Raw genomic sequence first — 22,136 nt, 5'->3', positions numbered from 1 at the left:
CATATTTGAGAAGCTGGAAACGGCAAATGTTTGACATTTTAGATTTATAAATGTCTAAAAACATGTTATTGATTAATAGAATATTAGCTGACTGATCAATTCATTAACTAATGCAGCTAATTTTGTGTGAAAGAGAAAACAATGTATCGTCATAGAGAAAGAAAATCCAATAAATCTTCAGTGACTTTAGAATGATACTGGGTGACAATTAGAGAATAGCATTCTTCGGTTTTGTATTTGCTACAGTATGCTTTACGTTTATAGGAAAGTGTTGCCTGAATGATGGAACTGTCCATGGTACTGAATGGGAGCTGTCCGTGGTTCTGAACAGGCATTATATGCCATAAAAAAATTCTTTATTTGAGGCTTACTACTGTAAAAACCATCACGTAAAAGGTAAAACATACAAAAAAAGTATCAGGCTGCGTGAAAAAAACTAAGTTTTTCTGTGTATCTGTGGTCGTGATGTCTCGTGTTCACCGACAGGAGGTCATATTTACCAACTTTTTTTTAATGTAGCACTACATCACTGCGTCATAACCAATGGGATATTTCAGAGCAAAGCAATATGTCAACGGAATGACGTTGTTGCTGGCGTAGGGCTGCAGTTTGATGGCTCCTACTAACTGAATGCAGTGGGAATGGATGAGGAAGACACACTGCTGGTCAGACAGTGCGCACTGCTGACCTCCGCACACATTATCAGTTTATAAGGAATTTATTATCACATTTTTACTTCAGAGAATTTCTGTCTGTTTGGTTTTTCTTTGCAGGGATACGTGTTGGGTGATTTCCCTAACTGTATTCTTTATTGTAGGACACGAGTGGTAAGTTGCGCGAATGTTATTGCTTACATGTTTGTGATCAAATTGCTCCAAAATAGACATTAAATGTTCCAGTAAATGTTCGATTTCAACGTAAATGAACATGTTTAGTTATTGTTTTACAACTTATTTTAAGATCCACTTTATTCTCACCCCTTTTTTTCACCCCTTGCTTTAAGATTAATATAAAAAATGTAATGTAAAAAATAAAATATCTTGTTCAAATGGACACAGAAAAAATGGCATGGAGTAAACATGTTCTTCCTTCTTCCTCTTCACCTGTGTTGGTCCCAGAGGACACAGCATGCTGTCGTCCCTGAAGACCCTGCTGCTGCTCTCGGTCCTGTGCACGCCGACCTCCAGCCTGTGCCTCCGCCTCTACAACTCCCGCTCCGACCTGCTGTGCGACGACCAGATGGCCGTCGGGGTCCGGAGCGTGGAGGACGAGCCGGGTTACTCAACCGTGGACGGCTGGGGGTCCCTGCTGCAGTCCGCGGAGTATCTCTCCTCATCCTCCACCTCTTCTTCTGCTGAGTCCAGCCGGGAAAAAAGGACTTCAAGTCCCGCAAACTACCGCTTCATGAGCCGTACGAAGCTCAGAGGGCTGATGGCCCGCAACAGCAGCAAAGGGGACCGGAGGAGCAGGCTGACCCTGTCCCTGGACGTCCCGACCAACATCATGAACGTCCTCTTTGATGTCGCTAAGGCCAAAAAGATGCGAGCCAAGGCGGCGGAGAACGCGCTCCTGCTGGCTAAGATTGGAAGGAGAAAGTGAACATGTTGAACAACTTAGATCTTAACAGCCATGACCCGTGTTGACCTCCACCGTTACTCAAATGTAATGCATTCTTATTCACTTTAAAGTGGGCTACTCCTTTTGATTTGTTGCTCCAGGGGAAGATTATTTTCTTTCCAATCACATTACAGGTAAAATAAGCATTTCTAATATAATTAAGTTGCTCTCATGTGAAAGGTTCTTGGAAAGTCTCTTATTCATTATTATTATTATTATTATTATTATTATTTTTGCATTTGCTTCAATCAAAACACTAGGGAAACTTGGGACAATGCATGATGTAAACTTATGAAACTTTTTGACTAAAAGTTGGATGATGATTTTAGATTTTTTTTTAGGACAACTCAGCTTATGATTCAGCTTCACGAATTGATTTGCTCTTAAGTTAACTTTTAAAGTTTTTTATGTTAGAGTTTTGGTTGAAATCATGCCTTTGTGGTGAGAATAATCCATGTGTTTCTTATCAGAAATGTTGTAGCAACATATTAAATCAAGACATAATAAGGTCAAAAGCAATAAAGACAAAGTTATTTTACTTGTAGCAAGATGATTGGTCATTTCAGGCAAGAAAATGTCAGATCTTTTTTGCATTGGAAACAGGTGAAATTGTCTTACACTTTGGCATGCTCTCTTCAAATCTGAAAAGAAGATGTTGAGATTCATGGACTTTTAAATTTTCACTTCAAACAGGACTGCTTTTAGTAAAGACAAGCCCTTCGATTTTCTTTGTCAGTAAAATGAATGTTTAATGTGGTTAGTTTGCCCCAGAGTCATACATTTTTTAATCTTGGACTAAACAAGAAGAACAAAGCAGTTGAGGTCATCAAATCTTATCTCGTTAGCAAAAGACCAATGAAAGGTTTTGTAATTATGTTGCATAATCATAACATTTTATATTATGATGTTGTCTTCTATTTGCTGCTATATTTATTTAGGGGGTTTGCTGTTCAGAAGTTCACATGGAAGCCTATAATGTTTTCAGATTGTAATGTGAAACATCAACAAAAACACAACACTGAGTACTGATTCTGAAATATTGTACAACCAACTGTAAGATCATGAAAAACAGTAAAATGCAAGTGCATGAGAATGTATGTGTTCATCAGATGTCTGTTATTTTTATACTCAAAATAAAGGATTATTTTTCCTCAAATAAAGCAGATGTAACTAACTACATTTGCCTCTTTTATATAAAGCATTTTGAACAATGGGATCCATAAAATATTCCTATCAATTATTATTATTCCTTTACCATCCATATGGCTAATACTAGAGCCTGACATACATACATATACTGTATATATATATATATATATATATATATATATATATATATATTGGTACAGTATATATGTTGGCTGTTAAGTAATAAGAAATTACAGTACAGAAATGTTTGTTATGTGTTTAAGATAATAAAAATATAGTATATCATTATTTAATAACTTTAAAAATCTCATATATCAACATCAGCTCATATATCAACATCAGTTGCTCTAAAATGTTACCAGTATGCTATTTAACTCTGCCAGTGGATGAGAAGTTTGGTTATTCCACCAAACTGAATACTTTCACAGCTATTGGGTTTAATAGCTGGTCATGTAGTTCACCTGTCCAAGAGCCAGAACAAGACTTGCATTGGCAATGTAAACATGTTTCTCATGTCAATAATGTCCCTTTGAACTTATTTGAATTGACCACACTCACACAGCAATGTTGACATCTTGTGGCCATTTGGTCAGGTTGTGAGTCAGCTCTGCAGGTGTGCATCCCACAGGTCACTCTGCTGACCTGGTGTATACATGTCAGTAGATTTCCTTATATCTTCCATTTTCCAAACTGTGCTCCACTTGGTTGAATTACCAACCAGGCATGGTGGGCAACTGCATGGGGCCCCAACCAATCAGGGTTCCGTAGGCTCCAGGTTCATTGTGACAAGATTACTTGCAAATGTGTCTGAAAAAACTAAAGCACAGTATAAACTAAAATGAAAAGGCCTGCATTTGGTTTCCTTTTTTACATGGTGCATATTTCAAAATAAATTTGTGTTTAACCACCTTGCCACAATTGAAACGGCATAAAGCCAAGCAGGGACAGTGATGCATTGCAGCATAGCAGTAGAGTGGGCATTCACTGGGAAAGAAAAACTTAAGTCATTATTTCTAAATCCTGATAAATTATTTTCTGATAAATTAAAAGTTTGTATCTTTCACTTCATTTAATTTGGGATATTGGACACCCAAAAAACTTCAATGTAGCAGCCTCTGATCGCTCAATTTGAATAAATTAATATAGTAATGTTTTGAAAATTGTTACCAGTCCTAATAAAGGACTTACTGAACATTTGTGATGATACATCTAGTATACACTGCACCGTATACAGTTGAGATACAGTGTCAGAGAGAAGGATTCGGACCAAGATACATGCCATCTTTGACAATGTCTTCCATCCACTGCATGACACAATGGTCAACAGGAATACATTCAGTTTAAGACTCATTCCACCTAGATGCGCCCCGGAGCACCACAGGAAGTAATTCCTGCCTGTGGCCATCAAACTCTTCAACTCCTCCCTCAGAGTGTCAGACACTGGGAGGCCCTGGGATAATTCATAATTATTTATTTATTATTTATATCTTCAACTGTGCAATATTGTGTGCAATACTGTGCAAAACTCGGTTTACATACTATACATTATTAGTGCATTTATTTATAATGCACAATAAATGTTTCTCAGCACTATTGTTATTTACATGATTGTTTGCACTGTTGTATATATTAGTAGTATTCATATCTATTTACATATTTCATATCTCATATTGTTTCTATACATTTTAGTATAATGCACATATTTTTAGGCTATTACATTTTTACATACATATATATTACTCATTTTTTATATTGTTCATTTCTTATTTGTATTTATAATTTCTCTATATATTTCTACATATATATTTTGAAAAGTATTTTGATTGATAGAAACATTATCAATCATTGATTGTTTGATCATGTTTCTTGTCAGCAGCGCCCTCTGCCGGGCGTAACGCGTCATGGTTCTGACGTATGTTTCATTGACGTGGACGTTTCAACCGGAAGTGAGTTTACATTTTGGCTACGTGGAAGTAGCTCCTCATATGATCGAGGTTGAGAGCATCGTTTGCCCTCGTCCGCCAGCTTCATTCCGACATAATGATTAAAAAGTTTGATAAGAAAGACGAGGAGTCTGGTAAGCTTGGATAGTAATTGAATAGTGACAGCGTTTGATCAATGGTAATTGTGTCTGGACCATGGTCTGGACAGACAAGATGTTGGACGCTTTGGAAGCTAACGCGGGGCTAGCCTGTTACAGTTAGCCGGCTAGTTAAAGTGAATAGCTGTCAGGGTGAATTAACCTGTCCAGTAACGCTAGCTCGCAGGCTAATTCATATTTATGTAACAGGCATTGCAATTTTTATTACAAACCGATTTGCAGTTGCATTAACATTTGTACCCACTATTGTTTGATGTCACAATAACACCAGCCCTAAGCTAGGTTTAGCATTGCAAGCTTGGCAGTGTCAGCTTGATGTTGTGATGTTAGTTTTGCTCGTTAATAGACCAAATATCCAAATATAGATGGATGAATCTTGCTGCAGTGATGCTTTTAAATGAGATCTGTCTTCAGGTTGCATGTGTTGCTTGCAATTTTGTTTTAGTTATTGGTCCATTTTAATTGTATGTATCGTTAGCATAAGCTGGCGTCAACTCGGCGTCCTTTCCGTGTGGTAGCTTTGAATGGAGTTAAATAAAGTTATACAATGTTTAACTACACAGACGTCTCTCTCTACTGTTTTGACATTTAGGAAGTGGGTCGAACCCTTTCCAGCATCTGGAGAAGAGTGCCGTGTTGCAGGAGGTAAAGTCAGCACTTTATATTGCTTAAAATATTCTGCTCTTATATGAGTCAAATTAACAATATCCTAACCTCTGAAATAAAACCAGGTGTCCCTTCTTGTTCACAGGCGCGTATCTTCAATGAGACGCCTATCAACCCAAGAAGATGCCTCCACATTCTCACCAAGATTATCTATCTCCTCAACCAGGTAAAAAGCTATTTGACAAAAATGTAAAGTAGCTTTTTATTGGCATGTGTTAAGTTTGTCGCTTTCCACCTATCTTAAGTCTCTCTCTCTCACTCACATGTCTTTGTTTATTCAGGGGGAGCATTTTGGGACCACAGAGGCCACGGAGGCCTTCTTTGCAATGACCAGGCTCTTTCAGTCCAATGATGTAAGATTTAATTCATTCATTCATCCATTAGTTAATGGGTTAGATTCATAATGTTTTTTTTTTTTTTACATTTTAGATTCCATTTTAGCTCAAGCTGCATATCATCAGTCTGTAGTGTTCAAATATAAAAACAGTAAGTTCATACTCTTTCTTTCTCTCTCAGCAAACCCTGAGGAGGATGTGCTACCTGACAATCAAAGAGATGGCCAACATCTCTGAGGATGTCATCATTGTCACTAGCAGGTTTGTACCATGATGTTAAAATGTTTGAGTTTCATCAGGCTGTATGCAAATACTGTAATTGTCCCCAGGAAGTGTCTTTTCTTGAAGTACCTCTGAAACAATGTATCCAGACTCTGTTGTTTTAATGCTGCTGTTATCATCAAGTATGCACAGAATTTAGATATTTAGTTATGGAATCTAGTAAACAGACAAGGTCTCTTCGACTCGAGGTTAACAGCTCTTCGTTAATGTGTGTCTGTAATTGTCTTTTATTATTCCTTGTGTGGTATTTTACAGCTTGACCAAAGACATGACTGGGAAGGAAGATGTATACCGAGGACCTGCTATCAGAGCCCTCTGCAGGATTACAGATGTGAGTGCTTCTTTTACTTTATTTTCTTTCTTGTTGTCTCCCCATCTCTTCCTTCACCTTGTCATCTCATGCAAGAAAGAAAACATCCTGTTTTATGTTATTTCTTATGATTGAAAAACTGAAGCATCGTTTGTTGAATTTTCCTTGTCTTTTCCACAGACCACCATGCTGCAGGCCATTGAGAGATACATGAAACAGGCTATTGTTGACAAGGTGCCCAGTGTGTCCAGCTCAGCCCTGGTCTCCTCACTGGTAAGAAATGGCACAGTTTCATATTTCACTTAAATAAATCTAAAAGTAACTTCTTAAGTTGGGTCTGGTTTTTAGAATTTTTTCTCCTGGTATTTTTTGTGCTTTTTTTGATACTTGGTATAAAGTTGTTTAATTGTATATCATATCATTGCTGGTGGGTAATGACGTCTTTTCTGTTTGTGTTCAGCACATGGTGAAGATGAGCTACGATGTGGTGAAGCGTTGGGTGAATGAAGCCCAGGAGGCCGCTTCCAGTGACAACATCATGGTCCAGGTGGGTAGTACAGACAGACTTAGGAATTCATGCTATTTTGAACCATTCATTTTGTGTGTAGAGGGAAGATTAATATGTTAGTTTGTTCAGATTAAACAGATCTGTTAAAACACTTTTTACAGAGTTTAATGTCAAAGCTGTTGTTTGTATGTCCCATCTTCCAGTACCATGCCCTGGGCCTGTTGTATCACCTCAGGAAGAACGACCGTCTTGCTGTCACCAAGATGCTCAACAAGTTCACCAAGTCTGGTCTCAAGTCTCCCTTTGCCTACTGCATGCTCATCAGGATCGCCAGCAAACTGCTGGACGAGACGGATGGAGGGTGAGTAGACCTGCAGCAATCTGATGCTCTATTAGATACACAGACATCTGAGTGCTTGCACAGTACAGCTGATTCTCCACTGATAAATTATTTGTCGTCATCTATGGTATCTCCGAGCCGGATTTAAGCTTTAGTGAGTAACTTTTTGATATTAATGAACGTCCGTTACATTCAAGCCATTGCCAAATGAGTTGCTACAAAACTAATTAAGACTTTCAGCTCCACAACTCTCTGTATTTCTCAGCATGGCTATGTTCAGAAGATTGTCGTCCGGCGACTTTCACGCACAGAAACTCGAGTCAAGATAATTACCTCTTCTGAAGAGACCATCATGTTTTTTTAATCCTCCGTGTCCTCCTTGGCTACTAGCAGCAGAGTGGTGGAGGGGTGGGGGTGAAGCGTGGTCACGGAAGGCTTGTATCTTGTGGATGCGCCAACAGTTTTGTTGTCATTACTTAGAATTCCTCATGGGGGAGACAGAAACTACGCACTATCGCTTTAAATGAATGATGGCACAAACTGCAGGTTTGATGTCTTGTTATCAGGTAGTTTACAGCATTGGATTCTGTCTATGTTTTCAGTCACGACAGCCCCTTGTTCGACTTCATTGAGAGTTGCCTGAGGAACAAGAATGAGATGGTGGTGTATGAAGCTGCCTCTGCCATTGTCCATATGCCCAACTGTACTGCCCGGGAACTGGCCCCGGCTGTGTCTGGTCAGTAGTTTACTTATACCTCATTCATTTCATTTTGCATTTCTATCTGTATTGTCGAATGAAAGAACAGAATGATGTGTTGATGAGTCTTGTTCTGAATGCATCTGTCTTCCTGCAGTGCTGCAGCTCTTTTGCAGCTCTCCCAAGGCAGCCTTGAGATACGCTGCAGTCAGGACCCTCAACAAGGTACACTTTCCCCCTTCATCCCTCCTTCTCATGGCTTGTTTTATCCTGTATGAACAGATTACTTTATTTGGTCAAACATTAGTCATATTGCTGAGCAATTCAGAAATTGCATATGTATTCAGGCAGTATAAAAGTGGTCTTGGGTCCTTTTTATGTTTCACAGCTAGATACATAAAGCATGACTGAAAGTGCTTTGCAGTGCTTTTTTTATTTATCTGTCTTGATAACACGCTGTTTATACTTAAATGTATGATAAACAGATTGGAACACTTAATGAACTACACTGTCATGTCCTTTGTGTCCACCAGGTGGCCATGAAGCATCCGTCAGCCGTGACTGCGTGCAACTTGGACCTGGAGAACCTGATCACCGACTCGAACCGCAGCATCGCCACTCTGGCCATCACCACTCTGCTCAAGACCGGCAGTGAGAGCAGCGTGGACCGACTGATGAAACAGATCTCCTCGTTTGTCTCTGAGATCTCGGACGAGTTCAAGGTCAGACAGTTTTACTTTAGTGTTATCCTGTATTTGATAATGCAGCACAAATAAATCTATACACAAAGGGTATATATATATATATATATATATATATATATATTTATATTTCCCCCACAAATAAACAATTAATCTTGCTTTAAATCACCGTGTACTTGTTGAAAGTGTGAGACTGTCATGATGAGGTGTGTGTTTTTTTTTTTTTTTTTGTTTTTTTTTTTAATCACCCAGGACTTTAGCTTCTGTGGCCACAAAATATTAATTTCCTATAGCAGATTCATTGCTTTGCCTCCCTCTTTTTAATCCTGTTATTTCTGTTCTATTTTCTGTTGTCCTAAATCTGTCACTGATGCTTGTTTATTCCAGGTGGTGGTGGTGCAGGCCATCAGCGCTCTGTGCCAGAAGTATCCCAGGAAGCACAGTGTCATGATGAACTTTTTGTCCAACATGCTCAGAGATGATGTAAGTTGATCATTAACAGACCACTGACCTACACACTTTGCCTTACTGGGGAGTTTCCTTATCAGTGATATCCTTACCCATGCAGACACCTTGCTATAAAGAGCAATGATGTGATCACAGTTTGCATTTTGGGAGCTTTCATGCTTTTCTATTTGTTTTACAAAATATTTAGCAGTCAGATTACTTAAGTGTGGTTTATATGTGCTGACATGTTAGAAGACACATACTCAAAAGATAAGACATGGTTTATAACAACAGATAGACAGTATACATCAGTGTTGATTAATAGGGTTTAATGTGTCTGTCCACAGATTGTGTGTGGGTGATGCATGTATTACTATTACTTTAAGGCCTACAGTGTATGTTGCAGTTGTGTTTACGAGTTACATTCCTCTCCCTGCAGGGTGGTTTTGAGTACAAGCGGGCCATCGTGGACTGCATCATCAGCATCATCGAGGACAACCCAGAGAGCAAAGAGACAGGTTTGGCCCACCTGTGCGAGTTCATCGAGGACTGCGAGCACACTGTGCTAGCCACAAAGATCCTGCACCTACTGGGCAAAGAGGGCCCACGCACCCCCCAGCCCTCCAAGTACATCCGCTTCATCTTCAACCGAGTGGTGCTGGAGAGCGAGGCTGTTCGTGCAGGTGAGATGGAGTGGGATTACTGTGTGAGCCTCACAATCTTTAGTAATGTCACTCATTTTGCCCCAACCTTTATCCACTCCAGAGGCAGACCTCTAGTTTATTGATAAGTATTCACACTATTTTCATGGCATTTTTATAACCAGATGAAACATTTGTTTATTCTTCCACCCTCAGCTGCAGTCAGTGCTTTGGCTAAATTTGGAGCTCAGAATGATGATCTGCTGCCAAGCGTCCTGGTTCTCATGCAGAGGTACTCGTTTACTTTCATTTGTTCATTTATTTCTTACGTGACTGTGTACCCCCACATTTCCTCTTTATGTGGAATGTACAAAGAAAACATTTAAATTGTTGGTAATGGACTCCTGAAATGTAATACTGTATAGACCCATTACTATACACTTGTGTTTGAACGAATATGTGATGAAGTCTGACTTTAACACATATGGCGGTTCTCACAGGTGCATGATGGACAGTGATGATGAAGTGCGCGACAGAGCTACTTTCTACATGAACGTGCTACAGCAGAAGCAGAAAGCTCTGAATGCTGCCTACATCTTCAACGGTGAAGACCCACTCACTCACACTCTCTCTCTCTCTCTCTCTCTCTCTCTCGCTCACACTCTCGCTCACACTCTCGCTCGCTCACACTCTCGCTCGCTCACACTCTCGCTCTCTCTGTCTGGGTACACTGTCTGACTGCTACTCCTAGGGGCTGCTGGTCAAAATGTACAAACTCACTCAGCAGGTGATGTCAGAAATGTTAACGTTAACGTTTCCTCCTGTGTGTTGCTCTCAGGTCTATCTGTTTCCATCCCCGGACTGGAGAAGTCCCTCCACCAGTACACTTTGGAGCCCACAGAGAGACCTTTCGACATGAAGAGTGTCCCTCTGGCCACCACTCCTATCACAGAACACAAAACAGGTATCTGCACAGGGTTTTCTACTCATCTTTGAAACTATCACGGTCAGGAATCGGATAGTTAAGGAGCGTCTCTTAATGTTTTTTTCTTCCCAGAAATTGCCTCTGTTGCCACCAGCAAACTCCCAGAGAAGTTGGCCCCGTCACGCCAGGACATTTATCAGGGTAAGATTCTAAAACCGCCCGTTATCAGATTCAAGATGATGCAATTAGACACTGATCCTCACCGTAATACTCTGGCCTGATGTGGTTTAATACAATTACGGTCTTGTCTGTCCTCTGTTTTTGTTTTTAATCTGTCTCTGCTTTGCGATCGTTTTACAGAACAACTGGCGGCCATCCCAGAGTTCCAGGGTCTCGGGCCGCTCTTCAAGTCCTCTGAGCAGGTGCAGCTGACGGAGGCTGAGACAGAATATGTGGTGCGCTGCGTCAAACACACCTTCGCCAGGCACATGGTGTTCCAGTTCGACTGCACGAACACTCTGAATGACCAGCTCCTGCAGAAGGTACCGGCTGAGAGGGGATTTTGTTTCATGATCATTTATGTTTTAATTAACTGAGATTTTTCTGGAGATCCCTGTTAGATATTTTTCTCTAATTCTTTATTTGGACTCTTGATTAGACTTGGCTGTGAAAAAAATAAAACAGTCCAAGAGAAGAAGAGTCCACAGTGACACAGTATTTAGAATTGTTTCAGGATTTCAAAGAGTAGTTAAACTAAAACACGGGAATACATTTGAAATGAATGTATCGTGTATGTCAGGTTGTAGTGCAGATGGAGCCATCGGAGTCCTACGAGGTGATCCAATACATCCCAGCAGCCAACCTCCCCTACAGTCAGCCTGGTTCCTGCTACACGCTGGTCCGCCTGCCCGAGGACGACCCCACCGCTGGTAGGAACACTGGGACGTTATTGGGCTCGTGGGAGCAATGGCAGACTGTCAAAGAAATTGTGTTCATAACATTTAGGTCACAAATGGGTTACCCAGTTTAGTGACTACCTCATGCATTGTACAAGGTCCAAAATGATATCTTTAGAGCAGTGTTGACTGTATATAAGATTTAAGATGTGTCCTGTCTGTCCACAGTGTCTTGTACGTTCAGTTGTACTATGAAGTACCTGGTCAAAGACTGTGACCCCAACACAGGAGAGCCTGACGATGACGGTTATGATGATGAATATGTGGTATGTACTCATAACACACCCTCAAACTTTTAAAACAAGGAAAATTATTTTTTTATTTTGTGCATTGTTATCACTGTAAATTTTCCTATCTTTGTTTCCCTCTTTGTCCAACTCCTCTCTCCTCGTCCTTCCATCTTCCCTGTGTCTCTTATCCTCCTCTGCCCTGCTCTTTTCTTCAGCTGGAGGATCTGGAGGTAACGGTTGCCGACCACATCCAGAAGGTTTTGAAACCGAACTTTGGTGCAGCGTGGGAAGAAGTGGGAGATGAATTTGAGAAGGAAGAGACTTTTGCCCTGGCGTCTGTACGAACTCTAGACGGTAAGTCAGAAATTTAGGGCTGAAATCATTCGGTCCATTGTCAAGTTTCATTACTTTTTGTGTAGTTTTTGCAAATAACTGCTTCCAGAGACAAAACATGTTAAGTTATGTCATTAAAGCTTTATGCATTAACTGATGCCCAGTGTGTTACGTGACTCATCCATGGTTTTCTTTTACAGAGGCGGTGGGTAACATCATCAGCTTCCTGGGAATGCAGCCATGTGAGCGCTCTGACAAAGTTCCCGAGAATAAGAACTCACATGTCCTCTTCCTCGCTGGTGGGTTGATGTCAGGATGGTCACGGTTAGATCTTTTTAAATGAGAGAGATAGATAGATAGATATAGATATAGATATAGATAGATAGATATATATATATATATATATATATATATATTATACAAATCTCTCATGTAACGTTTTACATGTCATATCTACAAATAGCAGATTCAATTTAGATTTTAGTGGATTCCAAATTTTGTCCAAAATTGTATAAGTTCATTTAACAGTACTACAAAAAGATTTTTTTTTTTTTAAAGTGTACAATAAGCTTTAAGAACAAATTCTCTCATTTAGATTTCTTCTGTGATTTTTTTTTTTCTATCAAACATACTATTAAACACAAACTATCCAGATTTTATATAAAAATATCATAATTGACATGCCTGGTGAATCGAGGTTCTGTCAGGTGTGATTTGATTGGCCGCTGACTGAGCTCTCTCTCTCTCTCTCTCTCTCTCTCTCTCTCTCTCTCTCAGGTGTGTTTCGAGGGGGTCACGACGTGCTGGTTCGTGCTCGCCTGGCGCTGGCCGACGGCGTCACCATGCAGGTGACGGTTCGCAGCGATGAAGAGACGGTCGTCGACGTCATCCTGGCCTCCGTCGGCTAAAGCCATGCAGCGCCGTGCCAACACAACTACAAGACCTTTCTCTGCACGACAAACACTCTGAGACATCACTTAGATCTTTTCCACAGCTCTAAAAATTAAATGTACAATGATATTGTTTATTATGCTGACACCATCCAACCTGAACAACAAATAAACATAAATGTTTTATTACTTCTAGTTTATGAACGAAAAAGTGTTTATTCCCTCTTTCTTCATACTGTCTGCTGGTCCTCATTTTTTCTTCTGTCTTCAATAAATTCTGACTGTCAAAGTACATAAAGTTTCCATCATTCAGACACTTGTTTTATACAAAACTAGTTTTATTTGACATTTAGGTTTTTCATTGACATCAAAAGAAATGTAGAAAATCATCAAAATTCATTTAGAATGCAGCTGATTGCAGGACTCAAAAGACCAATAGAAAATGGAGGGAATCAAAATGATGTCCCACAGATAAGATCAATAATTGTACAACCTATAACTTTCACTATCATGTTGAAAGAGGGTCCATAAACTAACACTTTTACCATCAGATTAGTGATTCAGTGGTTGCATTAAGTACAATAAATAATGTTTCTAGTTCACATTAGATGTCATCCAGGGTAGTAATTGACATTTTAGGGTTTGATGCTGGTAATTTAGACCATCATTTGTGTATAAATCTCAAACTGCTGCAGCATTACTCCTGGTTACATTCATTAGGGAACAGTCTTTGCACCACATGTGGCTGTTTATCACCTTGAATAAGTGTTGCTAAAGTACCAAACAGCTTGTTGAGGGTCTGAAATAATTCAAGAACACGGGGTGTTGCATTTGGTATCCCTTCAGAAAGAGTGAATGAAATTGAAATATGCATTGAGGAAGCCAGTGGGATCTTCCAGCTGAGGATAGTGACTGATGTGTTCGTCCAAAATGGTGACCGTCGACCTCTGGACCAGCTGCCTGCAAGAACAAGATACATTTTTGAGAAGAATTAGATGATTAGTGACTGAGTGAACATAAACACTGATGGCTTTGTGGTTTAAAGTGCTGCTTTTAAACTATGAGGACATGGTTTCAAACCCAGCTGTTAAACTCTGTTAAATGTCAACTTCTTATTTTCTGTCATTGCTACTAAAATGCCCCAAAATACCATACAATGCAGATACCATCATTTTCTTGTGGTTGATATAAACTGAAGGAAAACTTTCTTTGACACAAACTAATGTGATGTGTCCTTATTTTCACTCAAACAATAAGTAGAAACCCCGATTTAAACCAAATATCCAACATTTCTGACTAGTGATTATTCTTTGGGACAAAGATGAATTTGGCCCACAGTCTTTCAATGGTGGTGTAGAGGAAATGTTGGTGTAAGGTGATAAAGGTTCTTGGTTTGAATCCAGCTGTGGACTATTGTTTTTATTTTTTTCTAATAAACTGAAGGAAAACTTTCTTTGGCACGCACTTGTGCAATGTGGTATTATTATCACTCAAACATTAAGTAGAAAACCTGAGTTAAACCAAATATTCAACATTTCTGACTAGTGATTATACTTTAAGAGAAAGACGACTGGTCATCACAATGATCTGATGGTGGTATAGCGGTAAAGTTATTGATGCAACATTACAGAGGTTGTTAGTTTGAATCCAGTTATAAACTCTTTATTTTATTTTTTATAAACTGAAGGAAAACTTTCTTTGGCACGCACTTGTGTAATGTGGTATTATTTTCACTCAAACAATAGGTAGAAAACCCAATTTAAACCAAAATATTCAACATTTCTGACTATTCTTTGGGACAAAAATGGACTCCAACCACAGTGCTTTGATGGTGGTGTAGTGGTAATGTTATTGGTACATGATGGCAAAGGTTGTTGGTTTGAATCTGGCTGCAGATTATTTTTTCAGTTTGTCCTCTTGAATGTTTACTGCTGCATTCATAACAACAAACTAAAGCACTAAGGGTATCTCTACTGTGGTGTAGTGGAAGTGGTAATGGTATGTGGTTTGAAAGGTTCCTGGTTTGAATCTAGCTATGGTATATTTTTTTTTTTAAATCGGTCCTCTTGAAAACCTACTGCTGCATTCATGTGAACAAACTGAAGCTGAGGAGTTACTGTCACTGTGGGGTAGTGGACATGTCAGTGGTGTGTGGTACTGCAGGTTGTTGGTTTAAATCTAATGAGGAACCTCACCATTTTTTCAGTTTGTCCTCTTGAATGTTTACTGCTGCATTCATAACAACAACCTAAAGCTCCACAAGCATTGCTACTGTGGTGAAGTGGAAATGTCAATGGAATATGGTGCCAAGGGTTCCTGGTTTGAAGCCAGCTATGGTGTATTTTCTTAAATCTGTCCTCTTGAACACCTACTGCTGCACTGTGAACAAACTGAGACTGTTGAGTTACTGTCGCTGTGGTGTAATGGAAACACCAGTGATGTGTTATACTGTGGGTTGTTGGTTCAAATCCAGCAAGAAACCTCTTTTTTCAGTTTGTCCTCGTGAATGCTTACTACTGCACAATCAAAGTGGAACTAACCCGATACCTCCTGTGTCGGAAAGATGGCGCAGCGGAGAGGCGAGGGCCTCTGAAGGGCAAGGTTGCGAGTTCAAGAGTGAACTGAGTCTCTGAGGAAGGACTCAGAATCGAATGAGATTCCAACGCGTGAAAACCCCGAAAGATGGTGAAAAGTGAGCTATGTTAGTCGCACCAGAAAATCATGAGTGAGATTCCCATAAGTAAAAGACCCGAAAGATGGTGCAAAACGAGTTGAGTACTCCAGCTAAACGAACGAGATTCCCAAAAGTAGGGAAAGTGTGGCCAAAAGAGAGACAGTGCGGCAGTGAACAGGAGCATGGCAAAGAATGTGAAGACAGAGTGGAAGTGGACAGGAGCACAGTGAAGTGTGAAACATACAAGAATGTTTTTTTTTTTTCAAAAAAAGACATTTTTTTCTTCAAATTTTAGCTCAGTCTTGAGCAGGACTGGACCCACCAATCTACTACTAACCAACCCTTTCCTTTACCACTACACCACCATCTCTTTCACACTGAGATAGGGGCTTAACATCTATTTGACAGTGAGGCAGCAGGACAAGCAACAAAAAAAAAAAAAGTAAGAAGTCTGAAATAATAATTACAAAATACAGAATAATTATTTGTAATTGCAACAGACATTTTAAAATAATGTCCAATTTCATAGCCAAACAACATGCTTTCGTGAAGACTACTTCATGTTGTTCAGCTCAAATCACAGAAAACAGCAGAAAATAAGAAAAGAGTTCAGATTATCTGTAAAACTGCACTTTTTGCTGCAATTCTTCCTAATTCACATCCAGCAAATGAGCTGAACAAAGATCTGCCAGCAGGAGATGAGCGTACTACAGATAATCTGAACGAGGTTTAAGTATCAGAGGCGGGGGCACTCACTGGTAAAGACGGATGAACTGAGGATGAGGGTTGACTGGGTCCAGGGGTCCGTAGATCATGTGCACTGAAAGACAAGGAGGGACAAGAGAGAGTCATATAGAGGAAAAGATGGATCATGGAACACTGAGAAATGGAGCAGTGTTACAAAAGAGAAGTCTTTAAGGAGGGTGACTTTGTTTCAAATTAGAGGGTAATTGGAGGATAATAGATAATAGTAAAATAGAAGTTGTGGATATGAGGTATAAAGTTAAATGACATGTTTATATATTTAACTGGTGAACCGCCCAGTTTTTGATTTAAGCACTTATATCTTGCAGGATGCCACATTATTTCCTTTACCACCTTCACATTTACTCACTGATACGGTGATTCTGAAGAACCAGCTCAGAAACCATGGCTAAGTGGGCATTCACACAGCCTGCATCGGCCGTCAGACGGCGTGGCAAAAACACAGGTCTTTCCATTCATTTTGAATTGCTGCAGGGGGAACGTGCAAAAAAATGCAGCATGCTGCGGCTAAAAGTTGAGACTGAATCAACTATTGGAGAAACACAACCCCGTCACGCTGCGGTGGCCAATCATGTAACCAGCAATCAGAATCGTCAGTCGGTTTTGAGGCGGTGTGAGGGTCCCGTACAGGAAACAGGAAACCTTACTGCTTCTATCGCTGTCGCTGCCACAAGAAAGTTTTAAAACATGAAACACAAGCACTGAACTGCCCAGGAGTTTGTGTAACCGCTAAATGTTTGCCAAACAACAAAGCGCAGTCGATCTGTCTCACTCGTCTCTTTTCTTTCGCTCTTTCTCCATGACATGAAGCTGAAACGTCAAGATCAATAAACGATCCGACGGGAAACAGTAACTGTGAAATATAAAGTCTACTTGTGCTACATTGGGGGTTAAAAGAACACAGCAGGACGTCACACAAATGGGCCGTTTTAGTGACGCTCCCATACTGCCGCATAAGCCTGCAGCAAATCGCTGGATTGCTTATTTTGGTCTGAATGAGCCCTAATGCCTTTCAGCTGCATTCCACATGGGGTCTGCGTCAGTAGCACACACACATCCCTACCCCCTACTCCCTCCTCCTGAGCTGGGGATCACAGATGGACTACGAAGCTTCTCCTCGCAGGCTAAGCAGCTTAACGTCAGCGGCTCTCCGGCCGAGGCTGCTGGTTAAATACACCTTAAGGGAAGTGTTTGGCCTACACAAAAGAGCTTCTACCCTGTGATTCATCAACATGATGCAACTGTGAACTCACGTGGGACGAAGGTGGAAGTGAGCACGCCCACCCATCGCTCTCTGTGTTTTAATCTCTGGTTGATGTACTGCAGAATACTGCAAGAGAAGGAGAAGACAAAATGTGTGAACAAAGATAATTAAGGCCATTTGAACACAAAGCAAACACACGTGCACACACACCTGTCCATCACTAAGTTGCCGTCATTGTAGCGTAAACCCGTCCACATGTCCCAGAACTCAGCGTCTGTGGGCTGCGTGTACGGGCCGAACACGTCTCCAATCCTACCAGTCAACGAAAAGCATATTTTTGCAACAGCATAGTGGTACAAACATGTCTTCCTAATCAATCTTCCCAATTTGGAACAAAACTCTGGTTCTCTTACCCTTTTTGGAAGATCATATAGTTGGTGAGACGGGTCAGAACTGGAGCCAGAAAACTAGAGTCCTTCAGAAGCTTTTGGAGGCAAAACAGAAATGTCTCGGTGAGAACTTTAAAAAGATGAATTTGGTGTAGCTTTTTGGCTGTCAAATTCTTCATTACATGATTCCACATGAGCTTGAAGAGTAGGATGAAGAAAACAAAGGTGACTCACCTTCTGCAGCAAACGTGGGTAATGTGTTTCTGGGAATATTCCTGTTGGAAATAAAAGAGTCAGCACTGACCGTGACTTTGTGATGAATTTACAATGATATAAAAGCAGAAAATCCTCACAATTTAGAAGCTAGATCCAGAAAATGTGGGAGTTATGCTTAATGAATGACTTTAATAGTTATGATCAAACTAGATCAGAATGATTATCAAATTGAGGTCTTGTTATGAAAGATGAGAAAGATTATTTTTCTACCTCACTGATTACAGAATGTGAAATCCCTGCTGTTGGTGCTGAAGATCTACAACATGACCACAGACAACAGACTGCACTGTACCTCCATTAGAAAGACACAGGCTGTTAATGATGAGGTGTCCTGTGCGGTTTTGGTCAGTCCTGGTTTGGGTGCATGATGAGTCAAAAATAAATAACAACAGAGAGGGAAGGGCGGTCAGCAATTCATTTTACTCTGTTTTTGACAATTTATATAAACACACTGGCACATGCACATACCTGAAGAGCAGCTCCAGGGCCACAGTGTCTCCATAGTCATGGGACACCAGATTCACTCGCTGGTTGCTCAGACCCAAGTGAGCCACCAGTGCCTCCACCACACTGGCCTGCTCGAAGATGGAGTACCTGTGGGGTCGCTGGGACGGTCAGGCACAGGACAAAATGAGTTATGGGTAAGTGAAGTAACATAGCACCAAGCAGGAAATCTCAGAAACATGATTTTACTTTTAAAGACTTAAACTGACACAAGATTTTACTCACTGGCTTGTCGCTGAAGCCAAAGCCCAGGAAGTCCAGTGCAATAACTCGATGGAAGTGCTGAGTGAGTGGCTCCCAGATCTGTATGGGAAAAATACACACAACATTTGGTCTCTGGCTTGTTCACATAAAGGCCCTACATTTTTCCAATGGTGTTTAGGTGTGTTAATTAGCTACTGAGCGTGTGCAGTGGGTACCTTGTTCCAGTCAAAGCTGGAGGTGGGGAAGCCATGGAGCAGAATGACGACATCGGAGCTTCCCAAAGCCCCATAGGAATCTGGTTTAAGGAGAAAAGAGAAATGCATGTATGTATAGGCACAGAGGCCAATATGTTTACAACACAAAGAAGGCACAGTGACGTTCTACAAGGGGGAAAAATAGGTGAAATGTATCCTTACTCATTTTTTGCATGTTTTATTCCAAGTATTAAATGTGACTGCTGGCATTAATGATGATGTGTGACGATGTGCGGTGACAGAAAAAAAACTAAGATTATATGTGATTTATGTCTCTAAAAAGTCACATTTGAAGCTAAGATGACTCGCCAATTAATCAACTACTTAAGTGACAATTGACAAGTATTTGACACTTATATATAATGTATTAAGTTAAACGATTAATCATAAATTGAAAGGATAATGAAAACAATAACTATTGTCAGCCATAGTCACAGTTGGATACCATTACAACACTCTTGACAACCCATGGGGGTATTTAACAATACTACTGTGCACTGAGTCTCTCTCTTACCTCTGTAGAAGATCTCCCTGCCTCTGAAATGGAACACCTCCCCAGAACTATGCCACTTTTGCAGGGCAGGTGACAGCTGAGGGGGCGGGATGTGCAGGTAGACGGCCACCAGCGGGATGCAGATCAAACCCACATGAACCCACCACTCTCTCATCTTGAGCTCAGCGGTAGGGGAGTCTCATTCCTGCCTCTAAAAAAGCCAACAATGAAGTGAAAGATAGGTTTAAGTGAATGGAACTTCCTACAGGTGAGATCACGCACGGAGGCGTGATCAGAGGCAGGATCTGCCTCCCCACCTACATTGTAGCAATACATTACTGTATACAGTATCATAAAATGTGCATCTCTGTGGGGTTCTCTGTCAAGAAACAGCTAAGAAACCCCGCTGACTGAGATAACAGTCACTCAAATATAAGGATACAACGTTACAGTAAGTTATCAAATGAGCGATTTAACGGGAACCTTCAATAACGTCCAACCTATGAGAGCCAAACACAGCTCTAATCCTCCATTACACTTAGTCTACAACACATGCATTTTCTACAACAGGTCACGTTTGTTTTATGAGGCTGACACAGCAGACTACAGCACTCACAGAAACGACTTGTCGTTAGCATACCTTCTTCCTGTGTTTAGAGTCCATACTGCAGAAGGAATTCCTGCAGAGCGGAAAGGAACGACGGTTTGTAGAAAGGAGAAAAAAAGCGCAGACGTCTCACTCTGTTGATACTTCCGGGTTCCCCAAACGTTTATTTGTACGGGTTGGTTTCACCCATACAGTCTCTGGTTTCACCCGTTAAGAACCCAACACGAGTGGCTCATCTACATACACAATCTGTGTTTAAAGGGCTACAGGCCCGAAGAGAAGTATACTGTCCTCTGTTGGTGTGGATGTTCAACTACACATACTGTTGAGATTCTTGTATGTCGAGACTCGAGCTGACATTATAAATCGATTATTCAATTAACAGATCATCAAAAAAAATAATTGGCAACAATTTTGATCAAACAGTTGTTTAAGTAATTTTAAAGCCCCTGAAAACTAACTTTTCTATATAACATAAGCTATTCATGGATTAAGCAACAATCCCCATCAATTCTCTCTAACCGCTTTATCCAGGACTACAGGGTCGCGGGGGGCTGGCATTGGGCGAGAGACGGCCCGTGTACACCCTGGACAGGTCGCAGGCAGGAGCTGATCACTAGACTGACAACCAGTGACGCTCCTCACCCCCACACCTACGGCACATCACAGTCATCAATTAACCTAAGCTGAATGTCTTTACTGTGGGAGGAAGCCGGAGGACCCGGAGAAAACCCACGCTGGCAGAACATGCAAACTCCACACAGAAGAGTCCAAGCCGGCCGGCGGATTCGATCCCACCACCCTCTTGCCAGTGATGGTAGTCAAGACCACAGAGACCAAGTCATTACCAAGACCAGAGTGTATCGAGACCGAGACAAGACCAAGAGCAGACCAAACAACTGAAACATACAGTATACACAACTATGTATAGATTCGCTAACTCACTTGGGTGAGGGGTGAAGAGATTTCTGAAGAGATTTGGTACAGAGACAGATTGATAACTTTAGCTAATAGCTTCGCTAGCATCACAAATTACACATAGCTTACCTTTGTTGTATCTGATGATATATAACTTTGACTTATGTTTAATTATGCCTACATATATTCATTTTAAACGTATTCCATATTGTACTATGTTATTGAGGTTATGGTGGAGTTGGGGCCCTGTGTATAAGAGAGGATGCAGATGCTGGGTCTGGAACAATGACAGGAAAGGGGTCCTGATAAGTACACGTCCTGGTAAATGTGTATTCTGTCATTCTATGGCGAATAACCAGTTTAGGCACAGTCAACTAATGACCTTGGAGAGGCCTACAGGAAACCTATGTTCAACAGTGTATGGGAACATGTTTGTTATAAGATTATGCTATGAGGTTGATTACATTAGCAGAGGGGCCCCAGGAACACACATACACCCTCCCACTTTAGGTCATACAATGCATAGAATATATACCCTGTGTTAACAGCAGAACTTCAGAACGACTTTTGGAAGAATTCGCGTTGGTCGTTCTCCAAGCTCTCTGCAGGAGTTTGTAAAATTGATGCTGAATCTTTGCTTGTAATAAACCTTTTTTATAATCAAGAACAGTGTCGGCGGATTCCTCTTCATACAGCATCACAGTATTACTATTTAAGACA

General features: G+C 40.7%; 3 protein-coding genes across 5 annotated transcripts; 2 read left to right on the top strand and 1 right to left on the bottom strand.

The window, feature by feature from the left end:
* Positions 1 to 588: 588 nt before the first annotated feature.
* Positions 589 to 2,789, top strand: ucn3l (urocortin 3, like). The gene is made up of 2 exons (XM_031313705.2): positions 589 to 827; positions 1,119 to 2,789. The coding sequence occupies exon 2, from the start codon at positions 1,129 to 1,131 to the stop codon at positions 1,597 to 1,599; it is 471 nt and encodes a 156-aa protein (XP_031169565.1). The 5' UTR covers positions 589 to 827; positions 1,119 to 1,128; the 3' UTR covers positions 1,600 to 2,789.
* Positions 2,790 to 4,701: 1,912 nt separating this feature from the next.
* copg2 (COPI coat complex subunit gamma 2) lies at positions 4,702 to 13,420 on the top strand. The gene is made up of 24 exons (XM_031313443.1): positions 4,702 to 4,843; positions 5,460 to 5,512; positions 5,619 to 5,699; positions 5,815 to 5,886; positions 6,050 to 6,129; positions 6,406 to 6,481; positions 6,641 to 6,733; positions 6,921 to 7,007; positions 7,172 to 7,329; positions 7,911 to 8,044; positions 8,163 to 8,230; positions 8,539 to 8,727; positions 9,094 to 9,189; positions 9,593 to 9,836; positions 10,011 to 10,086; positions 10,295 to 10,398; positions 10,633 to 10,758; positions 10,852 to 10,920; positions 11,080 to 11,261; positions 11,519 to 11,648; positions 11,844 to 11,941; positions 12,121 to 12,259; positions 12,439 to 12,537; positions 13,016 to 13,420. The coding sequence occupies exons 1-24, from the start codon at positions 4,807 to 4,809 to the stop codon at positions 13,144 to 13,146; spliced, it is 2,622 nt and encodes an 873-aa protein (XP_031169303.1). The 5' UTR covers positions 4,702 to 4,806; the 3' UTR covers positions 13,147 to 13,420.
* Positions 13,252 to 20,743, bottom strand: mest. Of its 3 annotated transcripts, none has more exons than XM_031313445.2 (12): positions 20,532 to 20,724; positions 19,913 to 20,102; positions 19,360 to 19,439; positions 19,166 to 19,243; positions 18,894 to 19,041; positions 18,729 to 18,854; positions 18,395 to 18,435; positions 18,185 to 18,255; positions 17,982 to 18,083; positions 17,821 to 17,897; positions 16,559 to 16,622; positions 13,252 to 14,088 (listed from the first exon to the last, which is right to left on the bottom strand). In XM_031313445.2, the coding sequence occupies exons 2-12, from the start codon at positions 20,064 to 20,066 to the stop codon at positions 13,971 to 13,973; spliced, it is 1,059 nt and encodes a 352-aa protein (XP_031169305.1). In that variant the 5' UTR covers positions 20,067 to 20,102; positions 20,532 to 20,724; the 3' UTR covers positions 13,252 to 13,970. The 3 variants fall into 3 exon arrangements, with proteins under 3 accessions (XP_031169305.1, XP_031169304.1, XP_031169306.1); XM_031313444.2 differs by having other exon boundaries at positions 13,697 to 14,088; positions 20,508 to 20,743; XM_031313446.2 differs by having other exon boundaries at positions 13,697 to 14,088; positions 18,729 to 18,787; positions 18,905 to 19,041; positions 20,508 to 20,741.
* Between the last annotated feature and the right edge of the window lie 1,393 nt (positions 20,744 to 22,136).

Source organism: Sander lucioperca, chromosome 20 (assembly GCF_008315115.2).
Source record: "Sander lucioperca isolate FBNREF2018 chromosome 20, SLUC_FBN_1.2, whole genome shotgun sequence".
Taxonomy (NCBI): Eukaryota; Metazoa; Chordata; class Actinopteri; order Perciformes; family Percidae; genus Sander; species Sander lucioperca.
Note: the sequence above shows the minus strand (reverse complement) of the source record. Positions and strands in the feature narration are given on the sequence as shown.